Source organism: Amblyomma mixtum, chromosome 4 (assembly GCF_055824585.1).
Source record: "Amblyomma mixtum isolate Tamu chromosome 4, ASM5582458v1, whole genome shotgun sequence".
Taxonomy (NCBI): domain Eukaryota; kingdom Metazoa; phylum Arthropoda; class Arachnida; order Ixodida; family Ixodidae; genus Amblyomma; species Amblyomma mixtum.
This window is the reverse complement of record NC_143015.1, coordinates 137,990,941-138,016,489: the sequence shown is the minus strand read 5'-3', so window position 1 is coordinate 138,016,489 and position 25,549 is coordinate 137,990,941. Positions and strand designations below refer to the sequence as shown.

The window sequence follows — 25,549 nt, the reverse complement described above, 5'->3', positions numbered from 1 at the left end:
ATTGAGCAGTAGAAGTAGCGTCGTGGCGGCGTTTTCTACCTCTTAGCATAACAGCAGTCTTTCGGCATCTTTCGTAATTCGGTAGAGCACATCGCTTCCGAACGGTGTTGTATACTTAGTATATTGTTGTTGGCTTAAATACCCACATTCACTGGAGGACGGCCCCAAGGGACAACGACCCGCACCCCAGTGGGACATTAAATGCGACACTCCCCCCCTTACACACGGTAACACCTTCGAGCCCGCATATAAGCTGCGTCGGAAACTCTCCTACATGAGGGTACAGCGACACTAATAGGCTTCGCTAGATCGGAAGGCAACGCGAAACGGTGCAGAGGTCCGAATCAGAAGCGTATGGGTGCGTCTGGATTACTGATCTTGCGAAGGTCCGTTCCGTACGTCGGTAAGATGTCCCGGCTTGGACATACGTACCTCCAAGCTTCACTTCCTGCTTGCTACAGCTCCAAGAGCTGTCAACTTCTTTAGGCGCAACCGTTATCCGGGTGTTTATTTCTTCGTTCCAGCACAAATGTAGCGGACCTCTACCATCTTCAGCTCATTTGCGAGCGAAGTTTTTGTTCGACGCTTCATCTGTATCAACAAAGGTTCTTCAAGGTGCTTTGCACTTGTAACGCCCAATAGGAGCAGCCATGCATATCGGGATGATACCGAGCATCGTTGCCGTCGTGCTTGTCTTGTGCGAGCGACTTTTCCCTGCAGTAGCAACCAATGAAACCGTTGTGCTCGGCTACCTGACTGGATCCCAGAGACTTCCGGGCGACAGGAGCTACCGGAGGCCGGGACTGGCTATCTCCGGAGCGCTCACGCTCGCCGTTGACCAGGTGAGGTAAAGTGCTGGATTAGATTGAGGTTCGACGTTTATCCCTCGTTCTAGCGGAAATTTTGCTGTTTACATAATTATAAGCCTAAAATTTAAACATAAAATTTTACTTTGTGTGAAAATTTAACATAATTTCATTAAATTATGCATTTTGGGTTTTTAGTGTTGGTTTTTTTATTGTTCTTTTGCAGTGTATCTGGCCATATTCATAGACTTTAGTGCATATATATAGGCGGGCATGGACACAAAAGTGCGTGCAGTGAGAGTTAAGAATGACTCACTGTGGCATGTGGAAATAGAAGGGTTGTCGCCGACGTCTATTGCAACATGGAGAGAGTAGGTCTTGAACATTCATGCGTCGCGTCCGTGGATAGTGTGCGTACACATATCAGAATGAACAGACGCCTGTTCTACGAACGATAAGACCTTGCATGAGTGAAGAACTCGTACGTATGTTGTATGCTGGAAGGACTTAGTCACTATAGGTTGCGTTGCATTATTCGCCTCTCTCTCCAAAACGCACACAGTCTAATATAAAATTCTGAGAAAAAAAAAAAGAAACCGAGTACTAAACCACTGATGATAAAATTCAGACACAGACTTCAGAGCAACGTGCAACACACATAGCACCAATAAAATGAGTTTTTTTATGATATAAGAGTAGATATACTTATAGAGAGTGCGCACCAGTTTCACAGCATGACTAAAGGCCGTCGACAATACTAATAGGCTTATCGCCCCCTTTTCCAGTTTGCACCACTGACGCTGCGCCCTGTACAACAAAATGGTACCTTTGCGTTGTATTCTATCTGGGAAATTCACGGGTATAAGGTAGGCGAGGTCAGCTTCGAATAAATGTGACCGAAGAGGTCTTCTTCCCTCGAATGCTTCGATTACCATTAAACCACAGCACCAGTACGGACCCCTTCCCTCATGTCTTCAACCTCTATAGCTTGGCGGTGTAGGGCACTAGGGCTAAATGAATCGCTAGAGCTTCGCCTGATGGACGAGGTTCATGAGAGCGTCCCCGTGCATTCCCGTGAAGTATGCTCACACGCAAAGAATGCTATCCTCCGGGAATGCAATTCCTTCGGGAGGACACGAACAACTCCCCATTCAAGTTGATGACCATATTGAAATTCTGGATATACGAGCCTTCACACGTGATTATGGGAATACAGTGTCCGCATGACGTGGAAACACCATAAAATTGGCATGCTTTCCGAATCGTTTCCACGTGACGAGCACGACGTCATATGGAGTTCTTATATATTCCTACTTCTCTGTATGAGCTACCGCGCATATAGTGCACCTATATTCCGTACGTTCCGTATGATTTATAAGCGAGCCATGCCGAAAGTATAGACAATTACTTGAATCGTCACACGGAACGTTGCAGTAGGGGACGGCGATGACGATGACTGTTCAAGGTGCTTCTGAAAATCTAGAGCCAAACCGTTGTGAAAGCTTAGACGCGACTCTACGCACTCTGAAATGCAGGTGAACCTGCATGCTCCACTGATGGGCGGGCTCCGACTGGACGTTCTCGTGGCTGAGACTTTTGGGCGTGAACGCCACAGCGTGCTTCAGACGGCGCGGCTATGGAGACAGAATGTCTCGGCCTTCATCGGGCCGCAGGAGACCTGCGTCCACGAGGCCTACCTCGCTGCCGCCCTCAACCTGCCTATGGTGTCCTACGTGCGTTGCATATCGTTGGCACCGTGGACTTCCAGTGTTTTCCGTATAGCCCAACTCCAATGTCTCATGTCTTGAGTCTTCTTTTTGGGACATGAGACTCTAGCATGGCGCCTTCGTTTCATGCAGTTTAATCGTAAAGAAAAATAAGTAGAGCCCACTTATAACGAACCTGACGGTCGCGCAGATTGCGTTCGTTGTATCCGAAGTTCGTAGTAATTGGACTTCTTATATCACAGCCAGAAATGCTAAGTGCAACAAAACTGGCGTTTATTTCTTGCATAAGTTCGATTTGCGCGGCGGCTTCTTCAAAGGAGACCATATCACGGTGGTTTCCAGGCCTTCACGAGCAGTCATACCTTATGTTCTTCGCCGAGACCCTCAGTGTCAACAGTTAAGCTGCTTTAAAAAAACTTATCGTGAGCAAAGCGTTCGCGGCAACTATAGTTGGTTGTCGGCCTCCTCGTCATCGTCATCAGATTCCTGGCAGCCGAGCTTCGTTCGTACTTCACATACAATGGCTTCGTCAGTGTATAACATGGCGATGTCTATGTCATGACCCGAACCAACTCGGAACGCAGTAGGGCCTCCTAAGCCTCTGAAGTAGTAAGGTGCTCCAGGCCCCGCGAAGAAGGGAAGGGGGGGGGGGGGGGGGAGTAAAGTGCGTGTTTGGAGCCGCCTCCAAGGTGTCTGATGATAACTGTCGAGGGAGGGATGGGGTGGGGGTAGAGCCGACGCTCGGCTTTGCAGGCCTGCGTCATTTCACTGAATGTGTGCATGCGCTCCCGCGAGAATCCCAGATCGGACGGAGGCCGTCGGTGCTAAAGGGCCGCCAGCGGGCGCTGCCGTTCCTCCTCGTTCGCATTAGGATGTTAACGCAAAAGCTTTCCGTGTCGTTCATCAGTGCAGTTGCCGCCTTTCAATGCATGCGTTTCCGACGGCAACACTTTTTAAATCTGTACCCTTTTGTCGGCAGCATCTAGCCTTTTTTTATTGCCTTTTCGTGTCCTCAAGTTTATTTCAGTAGAGAGAGGCATGGGCTTCTGGAGACGCCCTTCCATATCCGCGAGGGTTTGTTGACTGCGGGGCCACGCATACGGAGCTTTTTCGTTCGTTCTAATTGAGTTACGCCGCCATAGGTGTTCGTTGTATCCGAGACGGATTCCCATCTCCCTAATGCATATTTTCGCGATAGCACCGCCCTCGTTCGTAATAAGCGGGCATTCGTTATAACTGCTGCCGTTATAAGTGGGCTAGACTGTATCTGGTTCATTTTGTGGCTTTCCGAGCTTAATGTAGAAGTAAGAATTTACTTAAATGTTGGCCGCGAGCTAACTGCTCCCTTTCATACCGCTCGTACCTGTACTCGTAGCGATATTGATGCGTCTTAAGAAATGTGCAACCATCGGCTTCATTCAGCTTGTCTGGCCGCGCGCTTTTCGCTGCAGTTTTGCCTGGACCGGGAGACGTCGGACAAGCAGCGTTTCCCGACGTTCGCCCGCACACGTCCACCGGAGACGCATATCTCGAAATCGGTGGCAGCCCTGTTGGCCTTCTTTGGCTGGCGACAGGTGGCGCTCTTCTACGCCTCGAGGCTGGGTCACGTGGCTGATAGCGTCATGGCCACGTTGAAGTCACACGGCGTCCGCCTGCGTCACGTGACGTCGTGGAACGAGACCTTCCACTACGGCTACGGCCCGAGTCCCTTCGAGGCGATGCTCGGAGAGGCAGTGGCGAAGGCGAGAGGTCAGCACATGGCACTCGACGTCGAAACAAGCTGGCCGTCAATATAACCCGGATCACCACGATACATATTGGCAGCGTCAGTTTCATAATGTTGAACAGAAACCGGAACTGCTTTGTCAGTGTCGAAGACTTCTTTGTTGTTCCAGCTTTTCAGCTGAGTACAGTCCTTGCTTGAGTTTTGATAAAGTTTACATACGATTTATGAGCATCGCTGTATCCTGATCTATGCACTTTGATTGCATAGTTGGCCTGAAAGCATATAACCATCTGATAGTCATACGTGTGGCACTAACTCTTGCAACAGCTGCATCATTCGTACTAGTTTAATATTTCTTGAAGATATGTTGCATTATTAGGTGCTCCAACATCACTGGCAATACCCGTAAGGCCATTTAGGGAAATTTTGTGATCTATGTATGCATCCAAATCTGCGCAGTGTTCATCGTGCTCGGCCAATACTTCGAGCACATAGGCCTCATGGCAAGCCTGGACGCCCGGGGACTGCTCCAGGGCGGCGAGTACTTCGTCGTCGGCGTTGACGTGCGGCAGTACGACGTCGAAGAGCCCGCACGCTACCTCACCGGTCAGTGTGCATAAGACGCACATCTATCACCTACGCCCGTGGCACTATAGTCGTATACGACTCAAGAACGAAGCACCAAATGCTCCTCAAAAAAGCTCCTCCAACCAATGGCGTCGACCGCTCCTCCCTGTCTCCTGCTTGACCGATCCCCTTGGACCTACTATCATGAAGTCCCAGGAGGTGGCATATGAATGAAGAATACCCACGGCTTAATCGGATTCATCGCGGTGTCATGAAATTCGGTCGTCACCATTGGCTTGAAGACCTCTTTTGAAAGGCATCTGTCGCTTCGTTCTTGAGTTGTATCCGGCAAGAGCCTATTCGTAGTAGCGAGAGTGGTACAGAATGTAGGCCTTCGATAAGTGTTCAGAATAACGGTTTGCCTTCCAAGTATGCCTAAAAGAATACGGCAAAACTGTGTATTGAGAATTTTCAGACCCTCAAAGTCGAGCTCTTTCCATCCACTGGGTTTGTTTAAAGCGCCCTAATTGTGACGTTGTTCATACATGCAAAATGGAATGAATAGGGGCCATTACGGAATAGGCTTTTGTAGCCCACTTCTCCCTCGAGGCTTCTCTGTCCACGTGTCACCCTTATCTGCCATTTATCTTACCTGACCTTCCTTATCGTTAGCTTAATTATCTTATCTTTGCCTTATCTATGTGTACAATACCTCACACTTTTTTACAGTATACAGTTTCGTTCATTGTGTAGTCAGTTAGCGAGGGCTCGTATTAAGCCATACTGGTATCTTTAACAAGATGGAGCTTGAACGAGATGGAGCATTCGGCCAATGCCAGCGTTCCGTTCGTCGTCGCAATGATACACTCTGTTCTTAGCTAAGGTTTTAAAAATCTTGAAGTCCTTCGTAATATATATGTTGAAGGGCTGTTTCGTGAAGAGCCGGACCCTTTGGTGGTGCGGGCCTTTCGCTCCTACCTGGGCATCGTGGGTTCTCCGGCATCGGGCTTCCAGGAGTTCTCCGTGGCCGTCAACGAGTACATGCAGAGGCCACCATTCAACATCGTCAACGCCGCCGACACCATCGGAGGGAGGAAGAAGGTGAGATCTTCACCGGAACTGGCATCGCGTTCTCTAATTCCCACAGTGAAAGTCACAGTTTGGACTCCTGCGTTTCCAAATTACCTGGCCTCAGGTTGTGTCTGTACCGCAACTGTAACTAAGCCTGCTAAACTTAGTCAAATGTTTAGGGGAATCCCCCAAGGTGGAGTCGATTTGTAATAAGGGAGTAATTACTCATTGACATCCACCCGAGCGCAGCCATACGGCTACAAAGGAAAGCTATACAGCTTTCTCAGAAACTTCGTAGTTAAAGAAAAATTCGTCCTGGTCCGGGGTTCGAACCCGGGACCACCGCTTCACCGGAGCAGTCGCTCTACCAATTGAGCTAACCGGGACGGCAAGCTCACGGTAGGGAGAGAGCGAATTGATCAATAACTCGAAGTGGGAACTGTGTTGGTCAAATGTTTAGGGGAATCCCCCAAGGTGGAGTAGATTTGTAATAAGGGAGTAATTACTCATTGACATCCACCCGAGCGCAGCCATACGGCTACAAAGGAAAGCTATACAGCTTTCTCAGAAACTTCGTAGTTGAAGAAAACTTCGTCCTGGTCTAACTAACTCGTCCTGGTCGTCCTGGTCGAACTAACTTAAAAAGTTAGTTCGCACATTTTAGTTCATTATCCTATTAATCAACTTATCTGACACGTTTCATGCGTCCATCAATTCCTTTCTACGCTCCCGAAGGAATTATCCTTTTAGATCAACAATCCTAGTTTACAAAATGACTCTGGCCTTCCCCCGAAGACCTCGTAAACTGTTGCAGTGAATCCTGAACTGTGGTGCCAACGATGAAGAGTTTTATTGCCTTTACTTTTGTTTGTATTGGTGTCCTCGGTCAACGACTGCTTCAGCAGTGACTTAGCAACTCATGCGCGCAACGCTGTGGGCGCAGATACCGTCGGAAGGCGCCTACCTGTACGACGCCGTCATGGTGTACGCCAAGGCCGTCAACGCGTGCCTGGAACACGGAGGCGACTTCCGGAACGGGAAGCACCTGTTTGAGCACATCCGAGGACGCTCCTACCAGAGTAAGCGATGCCAGTTCGGACCAGAGGGACGTGAAGCCAGTGGCAGGGAAGGGGGGGGGGGGGGGGGGTCAGTTGCTTAATTTAAAACCAACAGTATTTGATGTCCTTCTTACTGGCCGATCACGCAGGCGCCATGGGGTACATGGTCCGCATGGATGACAATGGCGACGCCGAAGGCAACTACACCCTGATCGCCCGCAAGAGGACGGGACGGGCGGACGGTACGTTCGGTCTGTTTCCGGTCGGAGTCTTCGAGCTCTCCGGCAACGGATCGAACCTGCCGGTGAGAAACGTAGCCCACGTTAGAAGGCTTGGCATAGACTGGTTATTTAGATAATGCGTATTCGCCATCTAAATGCGAAGCACGTGTGAAACAAACCTTAGCGCTTTCGTGATGTTTGGTGCGGGACGAACGAAGCGTAGTAGAAGTCCATGGTGAAGAGGGGGCAGGTAGATGGTTTCTTGACGCTCACAAAGTGAACAATGGAAGGGAAAGCCTCAGGGTGCTTTCAAACGCTTCGACAAAAGGGTCTCGTCATCATCTGGGCAAAGCGTTCATAATTTGCGCTGTGTAAATAGTGCCGTCACTCCGAAGAGAAAGGCCCGATGAAGGGGAAGAGACAGACGATGCGTAGAAGAGGTAGACGCAGTGGAGATGAGCTAGAACAAACATGCAGTTTGCCGTATGCAATTTGCAGTACAGGTAGTCACCACCTGGTTATGGCTAATTGCCCTTGTGGGTATGTGCTATTTTATGAGGCCAACAACAACAACATGGAGTTCCCTTCGCATTCGCCTCGGCTGCACGTCACGTATTGTGTTATCTTTGTGCTCTTGGGAAAATATGAAAAGGAGAAAGACAGACCACAGCGCGTTTCCTATAAGTGCCCACTTTTACGACCTGTATTTAATGCACACTGCGCATTTTGGCATGACCATCAAGTGCAACTGTTGTTTGGCGTCTCCTTATGCAATGGTTGGTTGGTTGCGACTGAGAGAAGAATGAAAAGGAAAGTGCACGGGCCTGCCAACTGGCTCCAGCCGAGCCACCACCGCTGCCACGTGCAGATAAAGGAGTGATGAAAGATAAGGGGAAAGAGAAAAAGAGAGAGTAGACGCGATGACACTATGGGGACATTTATATTAGAATCATGAATGATGATTACGATGATGATTGTTATCCGGGTGAGGCTGGAAGAGGAAGAGCAGGAATAGAAGATGACGAAACGCAGAAAGACGATCCCGTTTTGGTGCACAAAGTTCCCACGTAGCTCAGTACTCTTTCGGCTAAAGCAGAATATTGAAATGTCCATACTGCGGCGCACAGCGCGACACAACGAGGGAGGACGGAAAAGAAGGCATAAGAATTTTTCTTCGGTTTTGCCCTTAGATGCACATCCCACATTTTCCCTCGTAAAATGTTCGGTGGAGTGAGAATTCCTTGAGACGTGTTTGCAATAGAGTTGAATAAATTGTGGTTTGTCATGATAGAAATAAAGAAAAAGAGAGAAAGAACAAGGAGAATACGTAGAAAGGAAGAAAGTCATTGGCTTCGCCACGTTGTGCGCGTCCGATGTAAATGTGTACATATAAGAGTTCTTGAGCGGGAAATAAAATTAGTTAATAGTAGCGTTGGTCTGTGTCGTGTCGTCTCTTCGTCGCCGTACGTGGTCGTTCGCCTCTCGCTGTTTCACTTATTACAGTCTCATTCTGACCTTTATTGCTTTTTTTCTCCCTTCTTCATGCTCAAAGGTGCTGAAGCTCTTCGACACCATCGAGTGGATCAAGGAAGTGCCTCCAAGAGACGAACCGCCGTGTGGGTTTAGCGGAGAAAAGTGCATACGTGAGTTTACATGCAGCGTTGCGAAAATTGAAGATCGTATTACACGAAAGGAAATCGAAATGGAATTTTCTTTCTCGTTTTCCCTGTAACGAAGCTATTGCGCAAGCTTCCCATGAGCTTAGTAATGCACCTGCGCCACCTTTCTCTCACCGTAACGCCGTAATCATTTTTTAGTGCGAAAGCATACTTCACGAAGTCAAACCGGCTCACCGAGTTTGTGTGAAGCTTAACCTTGATGTTGACCTTGGCCTAACCACAAATAGATAAATTAAATAAATATTTGCGCAACTGGGATTCGAACCCCCAGCGGTGCGAACAGATCACCTTCGCTGGCCACAGCACGAAAGCACTATGCTATCACCGCATTTTTTTTTACCACGGTGTTTATTACACGCGTTTATATGCAGGAAAGAGCTATATGCATCATTTACCAAGTAATCAGCCAGTAGCCGAGCAAGTTGAATGGAAACACAACTTCACGCAACTAAAACACACGTCTTAACACAACGTAACTAAAACTGTGGCAAGGAAAGACAAGACATCAATAACGGGAATCAGTCCGGTTGATAGTCACTGTCTTCGTAAGTGTCTTTCAGCCGGCGCACCATCTGGCGGAAATGTGTGCTGGAGAAGACGGCATGGCTCAGCATGCCGGTACAACATGCGCGTTTTCCACAGGCTGTGCAGTCCGAGCAGGAGAATCATGTCAAAGGGTTCGTGGTCATGTTGGGTGGCCATTAGAGGAAACGCACACTGCGAGAATTCAAAACAGTTTTCTTCAATGTCCTTTTGTATAATATCCCAAAATAATATCGCGTTTTTGCAGCCACTAAAGTAGTGTTCGGTGGTTTCAGTGTCATGATTAGGCGACAATTAACAGAAGAAACAGAAATATTTTGCTTGTGAAGCCAATGTTAACAGAAGAACCCCAGGTGGTCGAAATTTCCGGAGCCCCTCCACTACGGCGTCTCTCATAGCCTTAGTCGCTTTGGGACGTTAAACCCCATAAACCAACCAACCAACCAGATAAAACTTCGGCGTAGCCGATCACGCGTCGTGTTGGACGAGAACATCTTCGACGGAAGTCTGTATGGTACAATTTTTTTTTTGGTACAGTTAACAGGGTTTTTGAAAAAAAAGTTGAGAAATACTGATACCAACCACTAATTTATTTTCAACCCAACGTTTCGAGGCCAACTCGGTCCCCACTTCTTCAGGGATGTCCGAGATGCGAGCCATCAGCAGCAGGGAGCGGCCTTCGCTTTCCCTTTGTTAAGACGTGACGAAATGCATTAAGGGAACGTTCCATGGTGTCCTTTTCACCGTCGTCCTTGTGAGCCGGACGTGCAATGACTCATCGTGGCGCCTCTTGAACGGAGTAGGCTCCATGGCCAAAACGCTCTCCTTTTCGAAGGCGATTCTGTGATCGGCGCGTTCGCAGTGCTCGGAAAGCATGGTGCCTTATATTCTGCCACAGGAATCTCACTGATGTCTGCAAATTTTCTTCATCATCGGAGATCGACTTGTCTGCACTGGGAGTAACGTAAATTAAGATATAAGCTATATTTTGGTGATGGCGGTAACGCAGTGTTCTAGCTTCTCGTCCTATAATGCGTCGGTTTGCTTCTTTAGGGTTCCGGTACCCGTCTACGCAGCCTCAGTGAAGTGAACCACTTTTAGAGCATGAGCTCTAGTACTCGCGTTACTCAAGGTCGCGTTAGTATGAAACACAACGCCATTTAAGTGGGACCAGCGGGTGGTACCACTGGTTGGTTGGCCTCAAATAAAATGGCACATACCCACTACGGGGGAGTGGCCAAGACACAGGCTGCGACTTCATTCTCTTTCACCTGTAAATTCCCATCGTCATCGCTTGGTGCTGTTCGCTTGGAACACGTCCCAGGCAGCAGAGGGTTAGAATAAACGTCTTCCGTGAAGCCTTCCCTTACGCGTGGTGGAGGTGCGGGATCGCAGCACGGATGGATTGCAGCTGATCGAGACGCTTGTAGGTCGCTATGATGGCATCGACGCACGTACGGTTTTGGACGGCAAGGGCACTGAACACCACAGAGCCGATACCCTTCAGGACGTGGCGAACACGGTCAGCCTCGGTCATGGCGGCATTGACACGCCGGCAATACATCTTCAGTACATAGATTGTGGACCACCTAATTGGCGTAGAATGTTCGGAGTTGGATAAAAAAAATTCAGCGTGTTACGGAACGTAAGACTGCTAGTCGACTGAAAGCGTCAATTATCATAGGGATTCGCACCGGCGACCTTCGGTTCCCCAAACCGTCAGTTCTTGAAGCTTCAAACGTCCATTACGGCCAAACTAATTCACATAAAACATTCGAAGTGGTGTCAAACGATTTATCTTCTTACGCTGTATACGTTGGCATAAAAAGTAGGTATCCAGATGTAACAAAATAATTGCACCGGTTATAGCGAAGATGGCTAATGACGCAATATTCTTTCGATATCGACGCAATATTTTTTCGATATTGACGCAATATTCTTGATACTAATATGCTGCCTCAGTGTTTTGCTCTTTCTTTTTTTCTCGTCACGCATGGTCTTCAAGTGTGGAAAATCTTGGGCAGCGTTTCCTGCGGCGTGCTGGTGCTCCTGTCCATGGTTGGCTTCGTCGCCTACCGGTAAGTATGGCTTCCGTGTTCGGCCCTGCGGTCACTTCCGTACACGCTGGGTGAAACAGCCGCGGAGGGGAGAACCGCGCGGACGTGACGTTTGGTGCGGTCCGTCCAAAGATTTCTTCTGAGAAAGACATCTCAGGAAGGTCACCTGACAACTTCTAAGAGATAACTTCTAAGCAGGCGGACTTCAAGTTGAATCAACTATCTGATGGTATTGCTCGCTGCTCACAGGAGTTTTGTTTAACGCTTCAATTAGATTCGAATAGAAAAAAATTCTGACGGGCTTTTTCATGTGTCTTCCTTGTCTTGACAGTCAGCGGTTGGAACAAGTCCCCAGTCGATTATCATCTCTTCGTATAGTTGACATCTGGACGTGTATAGTCCCAAGCCGTGCGATACTGCTTTTATTTCCTTCACATCACTGTGGAGCTGCCTGTTTAAGTCACTCCAAGTTACGATGTTCACAGTCACACTCGCTCTACAAGCAAGCATACATGTGCACCGCTTCTTTAGGTACTGGACTTACGAGCAGGCGCTGGACAGGCTTCTGTGGAAGCTGGACTTCCACGAGATACACATGCGTGGAGGGCCCTCAGCGAACCAGTCCGCCAGGCCCCCGGCATCTTTGGTAAGTCCACTGCCACAAAGAAGGACTGTCAGAACACGTTTGCATCCAAGACAAAGCAGCACAAACACTGGGGTGCGACGCAGCCCAGATACGAGTGTGGTTCTCTGGTATGCTAGTAAAGCTTGTGCTATACTTCTACCACAATATCACCTTCGTGCAACACTGCGTCCTAGGGCTGTTTTTAGGCCTCCTTGTGGAAACCTTTTGCCCAACAGTGACAACAGGAAAGATGTGCGTCCGTTTAAATACTGCACTCCTTGCTTGTTGACAGAGCTCACCGATACTGATACTAATGATTGTGATAGTAATGAGAAACAGCCGATCATTCACAAACGATGCTCAGAAGTCAAGATCAACGCTGCATATGCGTAACTGTTGTACGAAGCTTTCGGCTCTCGCAAGGCACGGCCAACCGTGTGTGGAGTTGAGATGTTCGTGCCCTTTCTTTGAGCATTCGGCTACTTTCGAATAGCTTTAACGGCAATGCATGTACTGATGGTGCAAACACGGCCACTAAATATGGAAAATAAGACCGCCAGTATGCAGACCGGGCCTTTGGCAGCGAGGACGCCGTTCCATGTAGCCGATAACCTAAACCTCGAAGCTGTCATGTGACCTCTGGTACTATGCTATATCGCAATGCATTGGCAATATGAGCGATCTCTACCTCTATTGCCATCATATTGCTCATATTGACATCAGGTAGGTCACCGCCAATGGCGATATGAGGACAAGAACAAAAGGACAAGGGCTTGAGAAGGTAGGGCTGTCTTCGTCTTTACGGCACCGTGTGAATACAATACTCCACTCCTTGTACATGAGGTACTTGAGGGCGTTTGTATCTATGCACCCTGGCCAATACCCCGCCGTGGGTATGTGCCATTAACCCTGAGGACATCATCATCATCATCATTACTTGACATGGACTACTGTACCTTTGCTGTGTATGCGTTTCAGTGGCTATAGCTCGGCGGTAAAAATGGCGCTCCCTGTCTTTGCGTACGCACCTTTTGCAGTACGCTTCACAGAGTCGTGGTGGAACTGGCCATTCAGAAAAGGGCAGCACCACCCTGATGCCGGCGCCGACGTCGTCGCAGCTGTCACTGTCGTCGCAGCCCGAGTTCCGCTACTCGCAGCTGTACGTCCCCGTGGGCGTGTACAGGGGCCGCCTGTGCGCCGTGAAGAGGATTCGCGCCCGGTCTTTGGTGATCACGCGCAGCCTCAAAAAGCAGCTCAATATGGTGAGATATGAGGGTCGGGGCAGCTCGGCTTGAGGGCAGGTTTTTATGCGTTTCGCGAAAATTGTCTGGCGTTGGTGTTCGCGCACTGCTAGGCTTGCCTTCTCTTGGAATCCATTCTGTTACATTACATTCCCTGTCCATATGCCCATTTCGCTTATAATTTTCCTTTCCATACCTCGCTGCATTGTCCTCAATTTAAGTTAAACCCTTTTCGTTAGCCGCTGCGCCTCTGCTCCGGTAAGATCTTGAGGGATACTGGCAAACTGCTATCCATCACCTGAGAGCACCTTGGTGCACACCTTTTGATAACCATGTGTGTTTGTGAGTGCATGAGCGTTGAGTATCCTTGATTTCACCCTTTCCTTTTTTCCTTTTCCTCACTTTTTCACCCTCCTCTTCTATTCTTCTAATCTGTCACCCTCACATGGAGTAGCATGCTAGGCTAACAACCAGGCAGACCTCTCCTGTATTCATTAAAGGGGCTGTGAAAGGGGGTCTCAGCAAAGATGCGATATATGCCTGGGATGCTAAAGGACGCAGCGTCACAAATATCCTCCAGCAAAAATTTTTTTGTTCCGTTTTGTGGAAGCTGATTTATTTGTAGTCAAAATTTGAATTTCCGTGTCTTCGCGCCTTTCCCTCTCCTCTCGTCACTTTTTGCACGCTGAAATGTCGGTCCGCCGGGTCCACGCACTCGGCCCCTCCGCTACCTCCGCCGACGCGAGTGGGAGTTACTCAAGGAGCGAACCAAAGCCTCCTAAACTGGTTTGGCGTCGACGGCGCTGGCGCGGCGAACCAATGATGACATTCCGCTGCTGACGTAAAGAGCGCTACATGACGCAATGCGCGCGGATTCGGGCGAAAGCTCGCCACCGCTGGTCGCCGCGAGACACGGAAGCGGGACTTCTTAAAATTGTATTGTAAATCATCGGCTCGCTTTTGAAGTCTTGTACGCGGCATGAACGCTCGGTGGCCTATACTCTACGTAATGCAAGCATTTTATGGCCAACCTCCAACATCTTTTTCCGGGACCCTGTAAAGTCTCTCTCCTCCTCCTCCTTCGAATTGCACTCCACCCCACTTTCATTCTCCTAGTTATCTCCCTCTCGTGGTATGGATCTGCGGTCACTGCGGTTTCCTCAAACGCGGTACTCGACTCAGCTTTCGCGCGCTAATGTAACACCTCTTTGCGTGCACGCAGCTTCGTGACCTGCGCCACGACAACCTGTGCTCCCTGGTGGGCGTGTGCGTGGAACCTCCGAACGTGTGCGTAGTCACCGACTACTGCAGCCGGGGAAGCCTGCGCGACCTGCTGGAGAACGACGACATCCGCCTGGACGCCATGTTCGTCGCCTCGCTGGTCGCCGATCTCGTGCGGGTGAGGGCTGTTAATTTATACTTGCAAGTTACAAATTCTACTGACTCCTCCCTCTCTACAACGTTTGTACTTGATTCAGGGCATGCTGTTCTTACACGAGAGCCCGGTGCGTTGCCATGGCGACCTTCGCTCAGCCAACTGCCTCGTCGACAGCCGCTGGGTGCTCAAGGTGGCCGACTTTGGCCTCTCACACATCAAGTACTGCGCCGACGACGATCAACACCAGGACAGTGGCTCACGGCATTCTCAAGAACACAGCTGAGTGCCGACTCTGCCACGTCGTAGTTAAGGCCAGAGTGGCTACTGGACTGCTGCTGCCTTGCCACCATGTATCGTTACCACCATTACCGTAAATAAACCAGGACAGGGGCATTGACGGTAGCAGCAATGTTATTCTGACTGCATGCAAAAATGTCTGACACCATGGTCTTGTAGATGTGTCCATGCAGTTTTTGCATCCTATTCAGTTCCTCCTAATTTCTTTTTCTACGTCTCGATACCGATTGTGAGAAATCGGTTTAGCTTGGGTGAAGGTGCTAGATAGGCTTGTTGTCTTAATCTTCGCACATGGACAGGTTTACGTTATTTATTGTTCAACAATAAAAGGCTGCGATATTCATATCACCGTAGTCGAAGTGAAGTGCACAGCTAGAAACCGCGATGCTTCCTTTAGAGAGCCGTCTCGCGCAGTTCTTTCAAATAATTTCCTTTTATGTTTTACATTTTCGTTTGCTTACGTTTCCACACAAAAAGGGAAAAAAATCGGGTATTTGCTATGGAGAGGCGCCATTTAATAAGCGATATTAAGGACTATAGTCCGATACACGACACACGCAGAGAGCAACAGCAAATAAACTTGCCAGACTTAACTCTTCTCCGGGTACTGTCACAGGACTCCTGTGGCGTGCTCCGGAGCTTCTTCGAGACCCCGAGGGACCGCCAGAAGGGACACCCCGGGGAGACGTGTACTCATTCGGCATCGTCCTGTTCGAGATGCTTGCCAGGGCGGGGCCCTTTGGCAAGACCACGCTCTCAGCCGACGGTGAGCCCAAATCTGCACCTGTCGGCGTACCCGGGTTCGAACCCGACCGCGGTGGCCGCGTTTCGATGGAGGCGAAACGCAAGAGGCGCCCGTGTGCTGTGCAATGTCAATGCACGTTAAAGATCCCCAGGTGGTCGAAATTATTCCGGAGACCTCCACTACGACACCTCTTTCTCTCTTCCTTCTTTCACTCCTACCTTCCTTCCTTCTCTTGCGGCGTGGTTCAGGTGTCCGCCGATATATGTGAGACAGATACTGCGCCGTTTCCTTTCTTCAAATACCAATTTACCTGGCAATCTGTCTAAATTGGTAAATTGATGTTTGAGGAAAGGAAATGGCGCAGTATCCGTCTCACATATCTCGGCGGACACCTGAACCACGCTGTAAGGAAAGGAAGGAAGGTAGGAGTGAAAGAGGAAAGAGGTACCGTAGTGGAAACCTCCGGAATAATTGCGAACACCTGGGGATCTTTAACGTGCACTGACATCGCACAGCACACGGGTGCCTTTTGCGTTTCGCCTCCATCGAAACGAGGCCGCCGCGGTTGGATTCGAACCCGGGTACTCCGACTCGGTAGATGAGCGCCTCAACCACTGAGCCACCGCGGCGGGTAAAGGCAATCTGCAAATTGTGGGTGCAACCATGCACCCACAATTTAGTGCGCAGAATGCTAGTCATGAAAGGAAGGTGTACCTGTTGTTGGAAGGTAAATGTTGTTTCGTGCATTTCTGTCTCCACCTTGTTCCAGTCGTTCGTGATGAAGCTGTGATCGTTGCTGCTTGCGAAAAATCAAATTATGAGCTCGTCCCTTGCCAGAAAACACACTGCACCGTGTTCCTCGGCGAAGGGGAAAGGTAAAAAAAAATGCATGAGAGCCGCGGTGGTTTACCGTCAATGTTTACTATAGCAATACGCTGACCATTCAAAACAAACCAAGCAGAGCCGTTGCTCCATTTACTTTGGGAATTAGAGTGACTTTACGTTTTAGAGTGTCTTCAATTTTCTGTTACTCTCCTTTCTCTTTCTTTTTTTTATCCCCTCACACCTCCCCCCCCCCCCCCCCCCCCCCCGTGTAGGGTAGCAAACCGATTATTCTTTCGGTTAACTTCCCTGCCTTTCCTCTTCTACCTCCTCCTTAGGAATTCGTTTCCTTTGGGAATTGTGTTCGTCCTTATGGGGTCAAAGCAAATTTCCGACGTGTATTTGCACTCGGCAACAGAGGACATGCAAAATCCCGCGCGCTCGACGGACGAAATACACTTCAAGCGCGTCACAATCGCGGTACTTATACCTTCAAATAACAATTCAGGAGAAACAATCACCCATATGAAGTTGCAGTCGCTATGCAACGCTGCATACCATGAAAAATGCTCCTGTGCGATGTCAGTGCACGTTAAAAAACCACAGGTGGTCGAAATTTCCGGAGCCCTTCACTACGGCATCCCTCATAGCTTCAGTTGCTTCGGGAGGTTAAACCCCAATAACCTAACCAAACCAAACGAGACGATTTTTGCGCGCCGATCATGGTTGCCAGCACAATGCGGGGCCTTCGCGGTATTCTGGAATTTACCCAGTGACTCCATCACATTGTCTGTCCATCATGCAGAAATCGTGGACCGCGTCCGGTGCCCTCCACCAGCGGACAAGCAGGGGGCTGCCCCTCCGTTCAGGCCGCCGCTGTCCCAGCTGCCTGACCAGTGGGATGTGGAGTACGTGCGCGCCCTGCTAACCGATTGCTGGGCCGAGGCGCCCGAACAAAGGCCGGACTTCAAGGCTGTGCGCTCGAGGCTCAGACCCATGCGCCGGGGCCTGTACGTATGGGCACATCACGAACCGAGTGTGTTAGACACTAAACACAAATCGCCCCGCCGCGGTGGCTCAGTGGTTACGGCGCTCGGCTGCTGACCCGAAAGACGCGGGTGCGATCCCGGCCGCGGCGGCTGAATTTCGATGAAGGCGAAATTCTAGAGGCCCGTGTGCTGTGCGATGTCAGTGCACGTTAAAGAACGCCAGGTGGCCGAAATTTCCGGAGCCCTTCACTACGGCGTCCCTCATTGTCTGAGTTGCTTTGGGACAAACCCCAATAAACCAAACTAAACACAAATTGATTCTGGACTTGACCAACAGGTTATCGCATCCTGACGACAAAGAGGTTATATTTTCACTGAAAACGCATCTTTCGCGATCTACAGAAGGTATAAAAAAATTGACTACACGTGTCGCTACTATCGGTTCACTGCGGTCCGTCAGACTTGATCGCGGATCTATGAGACTAGGCTACATCGTCATCCATTTCCAAACGGTGATCATGGAGTCATTTTCGGTATTGAAGTCACTAGTTGTCATCGAGTGGCGGGAAACATTTTCAGTTAAATCCACTTTTCTCAACAATAAAATGCATGTTTCGGTGCAGGACAGCATAGAATCGATTTTTTTTTAATACAAGAACAAAATTTGAATGGATATGTTTTAAACACGGTGGCGTTTGCATATTTCATTCGGCTTTCTGTCTCCGCACAGGTTCGCCCACGAAAGCAAGAACGGATATGGCTACTTAAATTTAATATGGCTACTTAAAAATGGCCTCAAGTAAAATCCTGGCTAGTTACGTCTAGAACCTTTAAAACGGTACACTGACATAATGGCTCGAAACACTTTTAAGGTCTTGTTGATATGTGTTACGAAGCACGGTTGCTTTTTTGTTGTTGTTGTTGTTGTTGCATCCTCATAATCTATGTATTTAACCTACTTTTTCAGTGTGTACAAGTGTGATTGTTGTTCCTATCAATATGTTTTTTTTTCTCTCTTTTATATTGCAAAACATGTAATTTTGTCTGTACTGAGTCTGCACTTTGTTTGATTGCCGTGGCCCGCCCACAAGCGCCCTGTCTTGCGCTTCCGCGGGCACACATACTTCCATGTGTAAATATGACAAAATAAATATGTATGTATGTATGTATGTATGTATGTACACTTGCGAAATGGCGCCACGTAGACTCACCACTCGGAGAGCATACGATTTATCGGGGCAATGCACACGCTAGTGCACGAGTGCGCGTTCCGTGAGTTCGTAATTCAGGCTTGCTATCAGAGACTATCGTTCCATATACGAATAACCAAGGGGTTTATCGAGGATTACCGTTATTTCTTTTTTTTTTAGGAGGAGATTTGGTTTTTGGTTTTTATGGGGTTTAACGTCCCAAAGCGACTAAGGCTATGAGAGACGCCGTAGTGAAGGGCTCCGGAAATTTCGACCACCTGGGGTTCTTTAACGTGCACTGACATCGCACAGTACACGGGCCTCTAGAATTTCTCCTCCAAAGAAATTCCAGCCGCCGGGGCCGGGATCGAACCCGCGTCTTTCGGGACAGCAGCCGAGGTCCATAGCCACTGAGCCACCGCGGCGGCCTTTTTAGGAGGAGAGTTAAAGCGAAACGTTCCTGCTCACTCTCCTCTTTTCTTTTTAGGAGGAGAGTGAGCAGGAACGTTTCGCTTTAATCTTAAGCCTCGTGCAGTTACAACCAAGGCGCTACGTGATGAGTCCTGTAAACATTTAAAAGCGGGCTTGTGGACTACCTCTGGGTTTTTCTTTGAGGGGGAGGAGGAATTTTCTCATACCAGTACATAAACTATAACGGGCGGTATAAATAATGCTATACTGACATTCAACGATTCTACTTTACCTCTTTACAACTGCCGGTTGCGGCGGGCGCAGCAAGCCTAGCATCGTGGACAACATGCTGTCCATGATGGAGACGTACGCCGGCAACCTGGAGGTGCTGGTGGACCAACGCACGGACCAGTTGGCGCAGGAGAAGAAGCGAGCTGACGCCCTGCTCTACGAGATGCTGCCCAGGCGAGTGCTCACAGGAATGAGTGAACAATTTAATAATTTGTCTAGCTTCACCATCCCGGCTTCCACTTCGGCCAGGAATGCGACTGCCTTCGCCTCAGCGCACATATGCTTGCCGTTAGGTTTACGGGGCTGCACCCACAGGAGGAGGCACCTTCCGGGCGCGCGGAAGTTGTAGGCTTCACATAGACAGATAGTGGGTTAGGTTACTAGTTGTGACTGAAGGAAGAATGGAAAGGAAGATGCACGGGCCTGCCCACTGGCTCGAGCGGAGCCACAATCGCTGCCACGTGCAGACAAAGGAGAGCTGAAAGAGATGTGATCGCAAAGACTGATGGTACAAGACAGAAGGTATAAGATAACGAGTTTTCGGGGTTTTGCTGAAATAGTGTGTATAATGTTAACGCAGCAAAGAACAAACAATTAAAATTAGTGGTTTCTGAGGAAAGAAAGTGACGCAGTAAATGTTGCTTGGTGGACACCTCAACCGCGCCGTGAGGAAAGGGAGGAAGGTGGAAGTAAAAGAAGAAAGAGAGAAAGGAGGTGCCGTAGTGGAGGGCTCCGGAATAATTCCGACTACCTGTGGATCTTTAACGCGCACCGAGATCGCAAAGCACACGGGCGCCTTTTGCGTTTCGCCTCCACCGAAACATGGCCGCCGCGGCCGGGTTTGAACCTGAGTACTCCGGCTCAGTAGCCGAGCGCTCTAACCATCAATTCACCGTGGCGGGTAATAAAAATGAGCTAAATCAGTGGTGCGAGGCCACAGGCTGGTGGGAGAGACTATGAAGAAAGATAAGGCGCGATGACTCTGTCACTCTGGGTGGGCACCTCAAGCGCACCATGATGTGGGGGAAGGTTCACGTGAATGAAGTGCAAGGGTGTGGAGGTTCGAGAGAAAGAGAAAGAAGAAAAAAGAAAAAGCAGGGAAGAGAAACAGTTTATATAGCCCACAGCTGCGAAGCCAGGCAGTACAGAAGCATAAATCCCGGAGAAATCTTCTCGACTCATGGGAGGCTCTGATGCACAACCCAGACCCAGAAGTCTTAACAAACATCGTCATTCAAGCTTTGGCCGCCGCCGTGTTCCAAGGGGTTACGGCTGACGCTCTAGCAGGGGGGAGGAAAAAGTCTTGCGACCCTCCGATTGACGCTTCCATCCATGTTCCTCATCTTTCAGCGGATTTAAGACACCCCGTGTCGCTCACCCGCCGCGGTGGTTGGCGCGCTCAGCTACCGAACCGGATCGAGTACCCGGGTTCAGTCCCAGCCGCGGCGGCTATCTTTCGAAGGAGACGAAACGCTAAAGGCGCCCATGTGCTAGATGTGCGGTGTCAGTGCACGTTAGATATCCAGGTGGTCTAAAATTATTTCGGGGCCTTCCAGTACGGCCCCTCTTTCTTATTTAGTCCCTTCCCTTAGGGCGCGGTTCAGCTGCACACCAAGAAATGAGAGTTACAGTGCCATTTCCTTTCTATAATAATAATAATAATAATTTTTGTATCGCTCACAGGACGGTGGCAGACCAGCTCAAGCGCGGCAAGAAGGTCGAGGCGGAGAGCTTCGACTCGGTAACCATCTACTTCAGCGACATTGTTGGCTTCACCAGGCTATCGGCGCAGAGTACCCCTATGGAGGTGGGTGTAGACGTATCGTCCTGTACATATGCACCGGTCGCATCTGCGACTTCATGAGCCTGAACATGACTATGAAATAAGCTAAAGCTACTCAGAGGCACAGAAATGAGAATATCAACATTTTTGAAGTGAGAGAAGTCCGAAAAACAGCCCCGGAAATAGACCGGTTACCAACGGAACACGCAGCGCATGCTTACTGCGCGCCTATGTGCGTTGTGCACATGCGCAGTGTGGCCAAGCCCGTGTCGGACGCGACTGTGATACCGGGCTCCCTGTCTGAAGCATCCAACTCGAGCACCAGAGCCCTTCATTTCATTTTATTTATATGCTTTCCCCTACTTGTCTAGATGCTTCGCCAATTAAATTGTCCCATTCCAGTCTGCAAACAACTGTAAGTGAATGAAACTAGAAGATCACTAACCAATGCAACGGCAGGAAGCGCACGAGCATCTCTTTTAAACATGTGTTCGCACGTCGAATATACACCAACACTAGGACACTAGGCTGAAAAAATGTGTTGATTTTCAGTTCTGGTGGCTATTTACTTGTTTCCAACTTTCCAGCATGCTTTCATCCATGGTTCTGCTTATCGCTGATCTGCTCCACGTTTTCACATCATAGCTTTTATTCGTCCGCGTGCATTTCTCGCAGCCCTGTGCAGTGTAATATCCCGTTAATTCGAACTCACTCAGTTCGAACTTCCGGCTTTTTAGAACTGACCGTTTAGTCGTAAACCTCACATGAAACGAGGGGAGCTTGACGGCGCTATTCTAAATACAGCAACTCGTAGAAACTGTCGGTCTCTTTCGAGTTGTAATCATTGAGCTGTAAACTTCAACCACTTGACGCAGGTCGTGGAGATGCTGAACGAGCTGTACACGTGCTTTGACACGGTGATCGAGCACTACGCAGTGTACAAGGTAGAGACTATCGGGGACGCCTACATGGTGGTGGGAGGGCTTGCACGTCACCCGGGAGTGGCTCACGCCTCTCAGGTGGCGTCCATGGCTTTGCACCTGCTTAAGAGCGTGCGTCACTTCCGCATAAGTCACAGACCGCACGAGACGCTCATGCTGCGTGTGGGGCTCCACTCTGGTAAGCATGGCCGCCATGGAGCATCTCTTTACCTGATACCCTATTTGTGTATACACAACTTCACTGCCGTATGCCTTAGGGCTGTCTGCTGATGACAGTGTGGCTTTTGTACCTTTATGTGGGCAGAAGTCATTGCTTGTTGCTATAAACTAAGTTCTGAAATTGTTGCCACACTACTGGTCTTTTTCAATAAGGGAGTAATTACTCATTGACGTCCACCCGAGCGCAGCCATATGGCTACACACGGCTATACAGCTTTCTCAGAAACTTCATAGTTGAAGAAAAATTCGTCCTGGTCCGGGGTTCGAACCCGGGACCACCGCTTCACCGGAGCAGTCGCTCCTGAGAAAGCTGTCCTTTGTAGCCGTATGGCTGCGCTCGAGTGGATGTCAATGAGTAATTACTCCCTTATTGCAAATCTACTCCACCTTGGGGATTCCCCTAACATTTGGTCAATACTGGTGTTTTTATCTGAATTATTCTAGACTGTGTAAGTGTAAGCTTCTCATTAGTGGGACCACTGAAGTTTCTAGGACTGCTAGACTTTGTGCATTTGCTTGTGGTAATCAAGTCGATCTCCCTCCATGGAACGCCCATCTGGACCCACAGTGGACCCACAGTGTTAAAATTAACTAGCCTAGAATTTGCTTCGAAAACGGCAGAAGTAATCCAATGAACACAGAGGGTTCCTTAACTCAGAAACGCATTGACTTAGGACAAGCCCACGTCTATCTGGTTAAATGTCGGTTGGTTTGGTTGGTTTATGGGGTTTAACGTCCCAATGCGACTAAGGCTATGAGGGACGCCGTAGTGGAGGGCTCCGGAAATTTCGACCACCTGGGGTTCTTTAACGTGCACTGTGCGATGCCAACCAGACAGACGTGGGCTTGTCCTGAGTCAACGTGTTTCTGAGTTAGGGAGTCCTCTGTGTTCATTTCTTTACCAATGATAGCCATTAATTGCCAAAGTGTTGGCCAATGCTTTGGTTATAAATGGCTATGAACTTGCGTACTGGTCAATACTTTGTATTGGCAAGCACAAAGCATTGGTCACAATGTCACTTCAAGGAGATGAGCTCTGCACACATACTCACACACATGCATACCATTAATAACATTGCATGTACGCGGGCAGCACGCTTCTGTCTCCAAGTAATAATGGAAAAGAAGAAAGAATGTTCTCACGCCAAGAATGTGAACTTGAAAGGATATATTTTTAAAGTGTAGCGTAGCAGTATATGTCGTGTCAGTCTATTCTCCTCTGACTTTATTGGGTGGTAGCCTGTGACTACGGAGGGTATAAAAATAAATTGGCAGCCAACTTGAGTCTTTACGCGCGCATTGCAGGCCCTGCCTGTGCTGGCGTTGTGGGCAGAAAGATGCCCCGCTACTGCCTCTTCGGAGACACTGTGAACACTGCTTCCCGGATGGAGACCACAGGGACACGTAAGCATTTCAACAGAGAAAGCACTTAAAGGGTCTCCAAAAGGGGCTCTAATAAAGTTGCAGTATGTCTGCAAAGGCAAGAAGGAGGGCACAAGCATGAAAAAGTAGCCGGAAAGGGCTTGTCAACTTTCACACGTGATTGTGAGTTCTCTGCTGCTGTAGAAGTGTATTATTCACCTCAGGTTTTCATGACAACACAATGCAGTGATTGAGTGAGTTGATGTGCTCTTCTCAAAAGATCCTTCAGAGCCCTTTAAGCTTTTTCCTCAACCAGTTTTTCTAGCTAACAGCTGCCCACTGCAGCTGTTTCAACTTGGTCTTGGCGTCAGATTATGTTCGAAAGCCCAACTCCTGCTTGAGAGAACCCAATATATCGAGGTTTTCTATGTTTTCAGAAAAGCAAGGCTTCATTTAGGTTTGGTTTATTGGGGTTTAATGTCCCAAAGCAACAGAGGCTATGAGGGACGCCGTAGTGAAGGGCTGCGGAAATTTCGACCACCTGGGGTTCTTTAACGTGCACTCACATCGCACAGCACACGGGCCTCTAGAATTTCGCCTCCATCGAAATTCGGCCACCGCGGCCGGGATCGAACCCACATCTTTCGGGTCAGCAGCTGAGAGCCGTAACCACTGAGCCACTGCAATGGGTCGCAAGGCTTCATTTAGTCAGTACTGTGCTTTTTCCTGTATATGCACTAACAGGGCTTTATGAAACACAGCAGTTTATCAACAGAGCAATGACAACCATTTAAGATAAAACGTAAAGGCACAAAGCTTTCTCTAGAGCTCATTGTTATTCGGATGCAAAGGGTATTCAAGACTGTCGCATCATCTTTTGATGAAGTTGAAACACTTCCCTTATTTTATTGTGGCATCCAACTGTAACAAATGTGCGCTTTGTTTGTTCCAGCACTTAAGATTCACTGCAGCGAGAGTTGCAAATTGCTCCTTGAAAAAGCAGGTGGATTCATCCTAGAGGAGAGAGGATTGGTATACATCAAGGTATGCGTTTCCTATATTTCTCTTTCCTCTTCTTGCAAACGAATCATTCTAGCTGACTTTAGTTGCTCATGCAAAGACAAAAAGAAACAGATAACAAAATTCACCTGTACACACTGGGCCCTTTTGAAAGCAAAGGTGTTAGTTTGGTGGCAAATCCTTCATGGATCTGTTGTACTAGCACGAGCTGAGCTTACAGCAAAGAAATGCAAGAAGTAAAAACGGCTAGATTGTATGGTGCATTGTGTGTTGTGTTTGTGTCAAGAGTGGTCAAAGTGATCGGGGCTTTCTTTGCTAAGTGTAGCATAGATCGCTGTATATCTACGGCACATTGTTCAGAAAATTACAGTTTAACTGTGTCACCAAACATTATTCAGCAAAAATATTTACCACATGTATTGTGGCTAGTGGCATTAACAGCGCACATAATACTTCTCTTGTTCTTTAATTCATTCAGAATCACATTGGAGAAAAGCATGGGCTCTTTTCCCTAATTAGGTGTGCCATGTTTTATTAAAGGAGCTTTCTCTCCAAAGTTATGCCATTACATCGAACCCATGCTTTTGTTGCAGGGAAAGGGAGACATGCGGACATATTGGCTCGAAGGCCGGGCACCTGGCGTCCGGTGCCGGTCAAGCACCGGCTTCCAGCAGTTTGAAAACACCTCGGCTCTGACCGAGTCTCAGCCAACGGAAGGGAGTCATTCATGCCCAGATCTGGGTGCACCACCATGGCAGGGTATCAGCTGAGCCCTGATCA

The 25,549-nt window shown here is 48.8% G+C and overlaps 1 protein-coding gene across 1 annotated transcript; it reads left to right on the top strand.

Moving 5' to 3' along the window:
• Positions 1-402: 402 nt before the first annotated feature.
• Positions 403-25,549, top strand: LOC149348415 (guanylate cyclase 32E). Its single transcript, XM_089541753.1, has 21 exons — positions 403-842; positions 2,342-2,539; positions 3,985-4,282; positions 4,719-4,865; positions 5,752-5,927; positions 6,841-6,976; positions 7,105-7,259; positions 8,729-8,819; positions 11,404-11,476; positions 11,987-12,101; positions 13,118-13,342; positions 14,544-14,720; positions 14,800-14,950; positions 15,613-15,762; positions 17,369-17,573; positions 19,478-19,618; positions 21,128-21,251; positions 22,103-22,346; positions 23,693-23,791; positions 24,702-24,793; positions 25,363-25,549. Exons 1-21 carry the CDS (start codon positions 651-653, stop codon positions 25,537-25,539), a joined length of 3,366 nt encoding a protein of 1,121 aa, XP_089397879.1. The 5' UTR covers positions 403-650; the 3' UTR covers positions 25,540-25,549.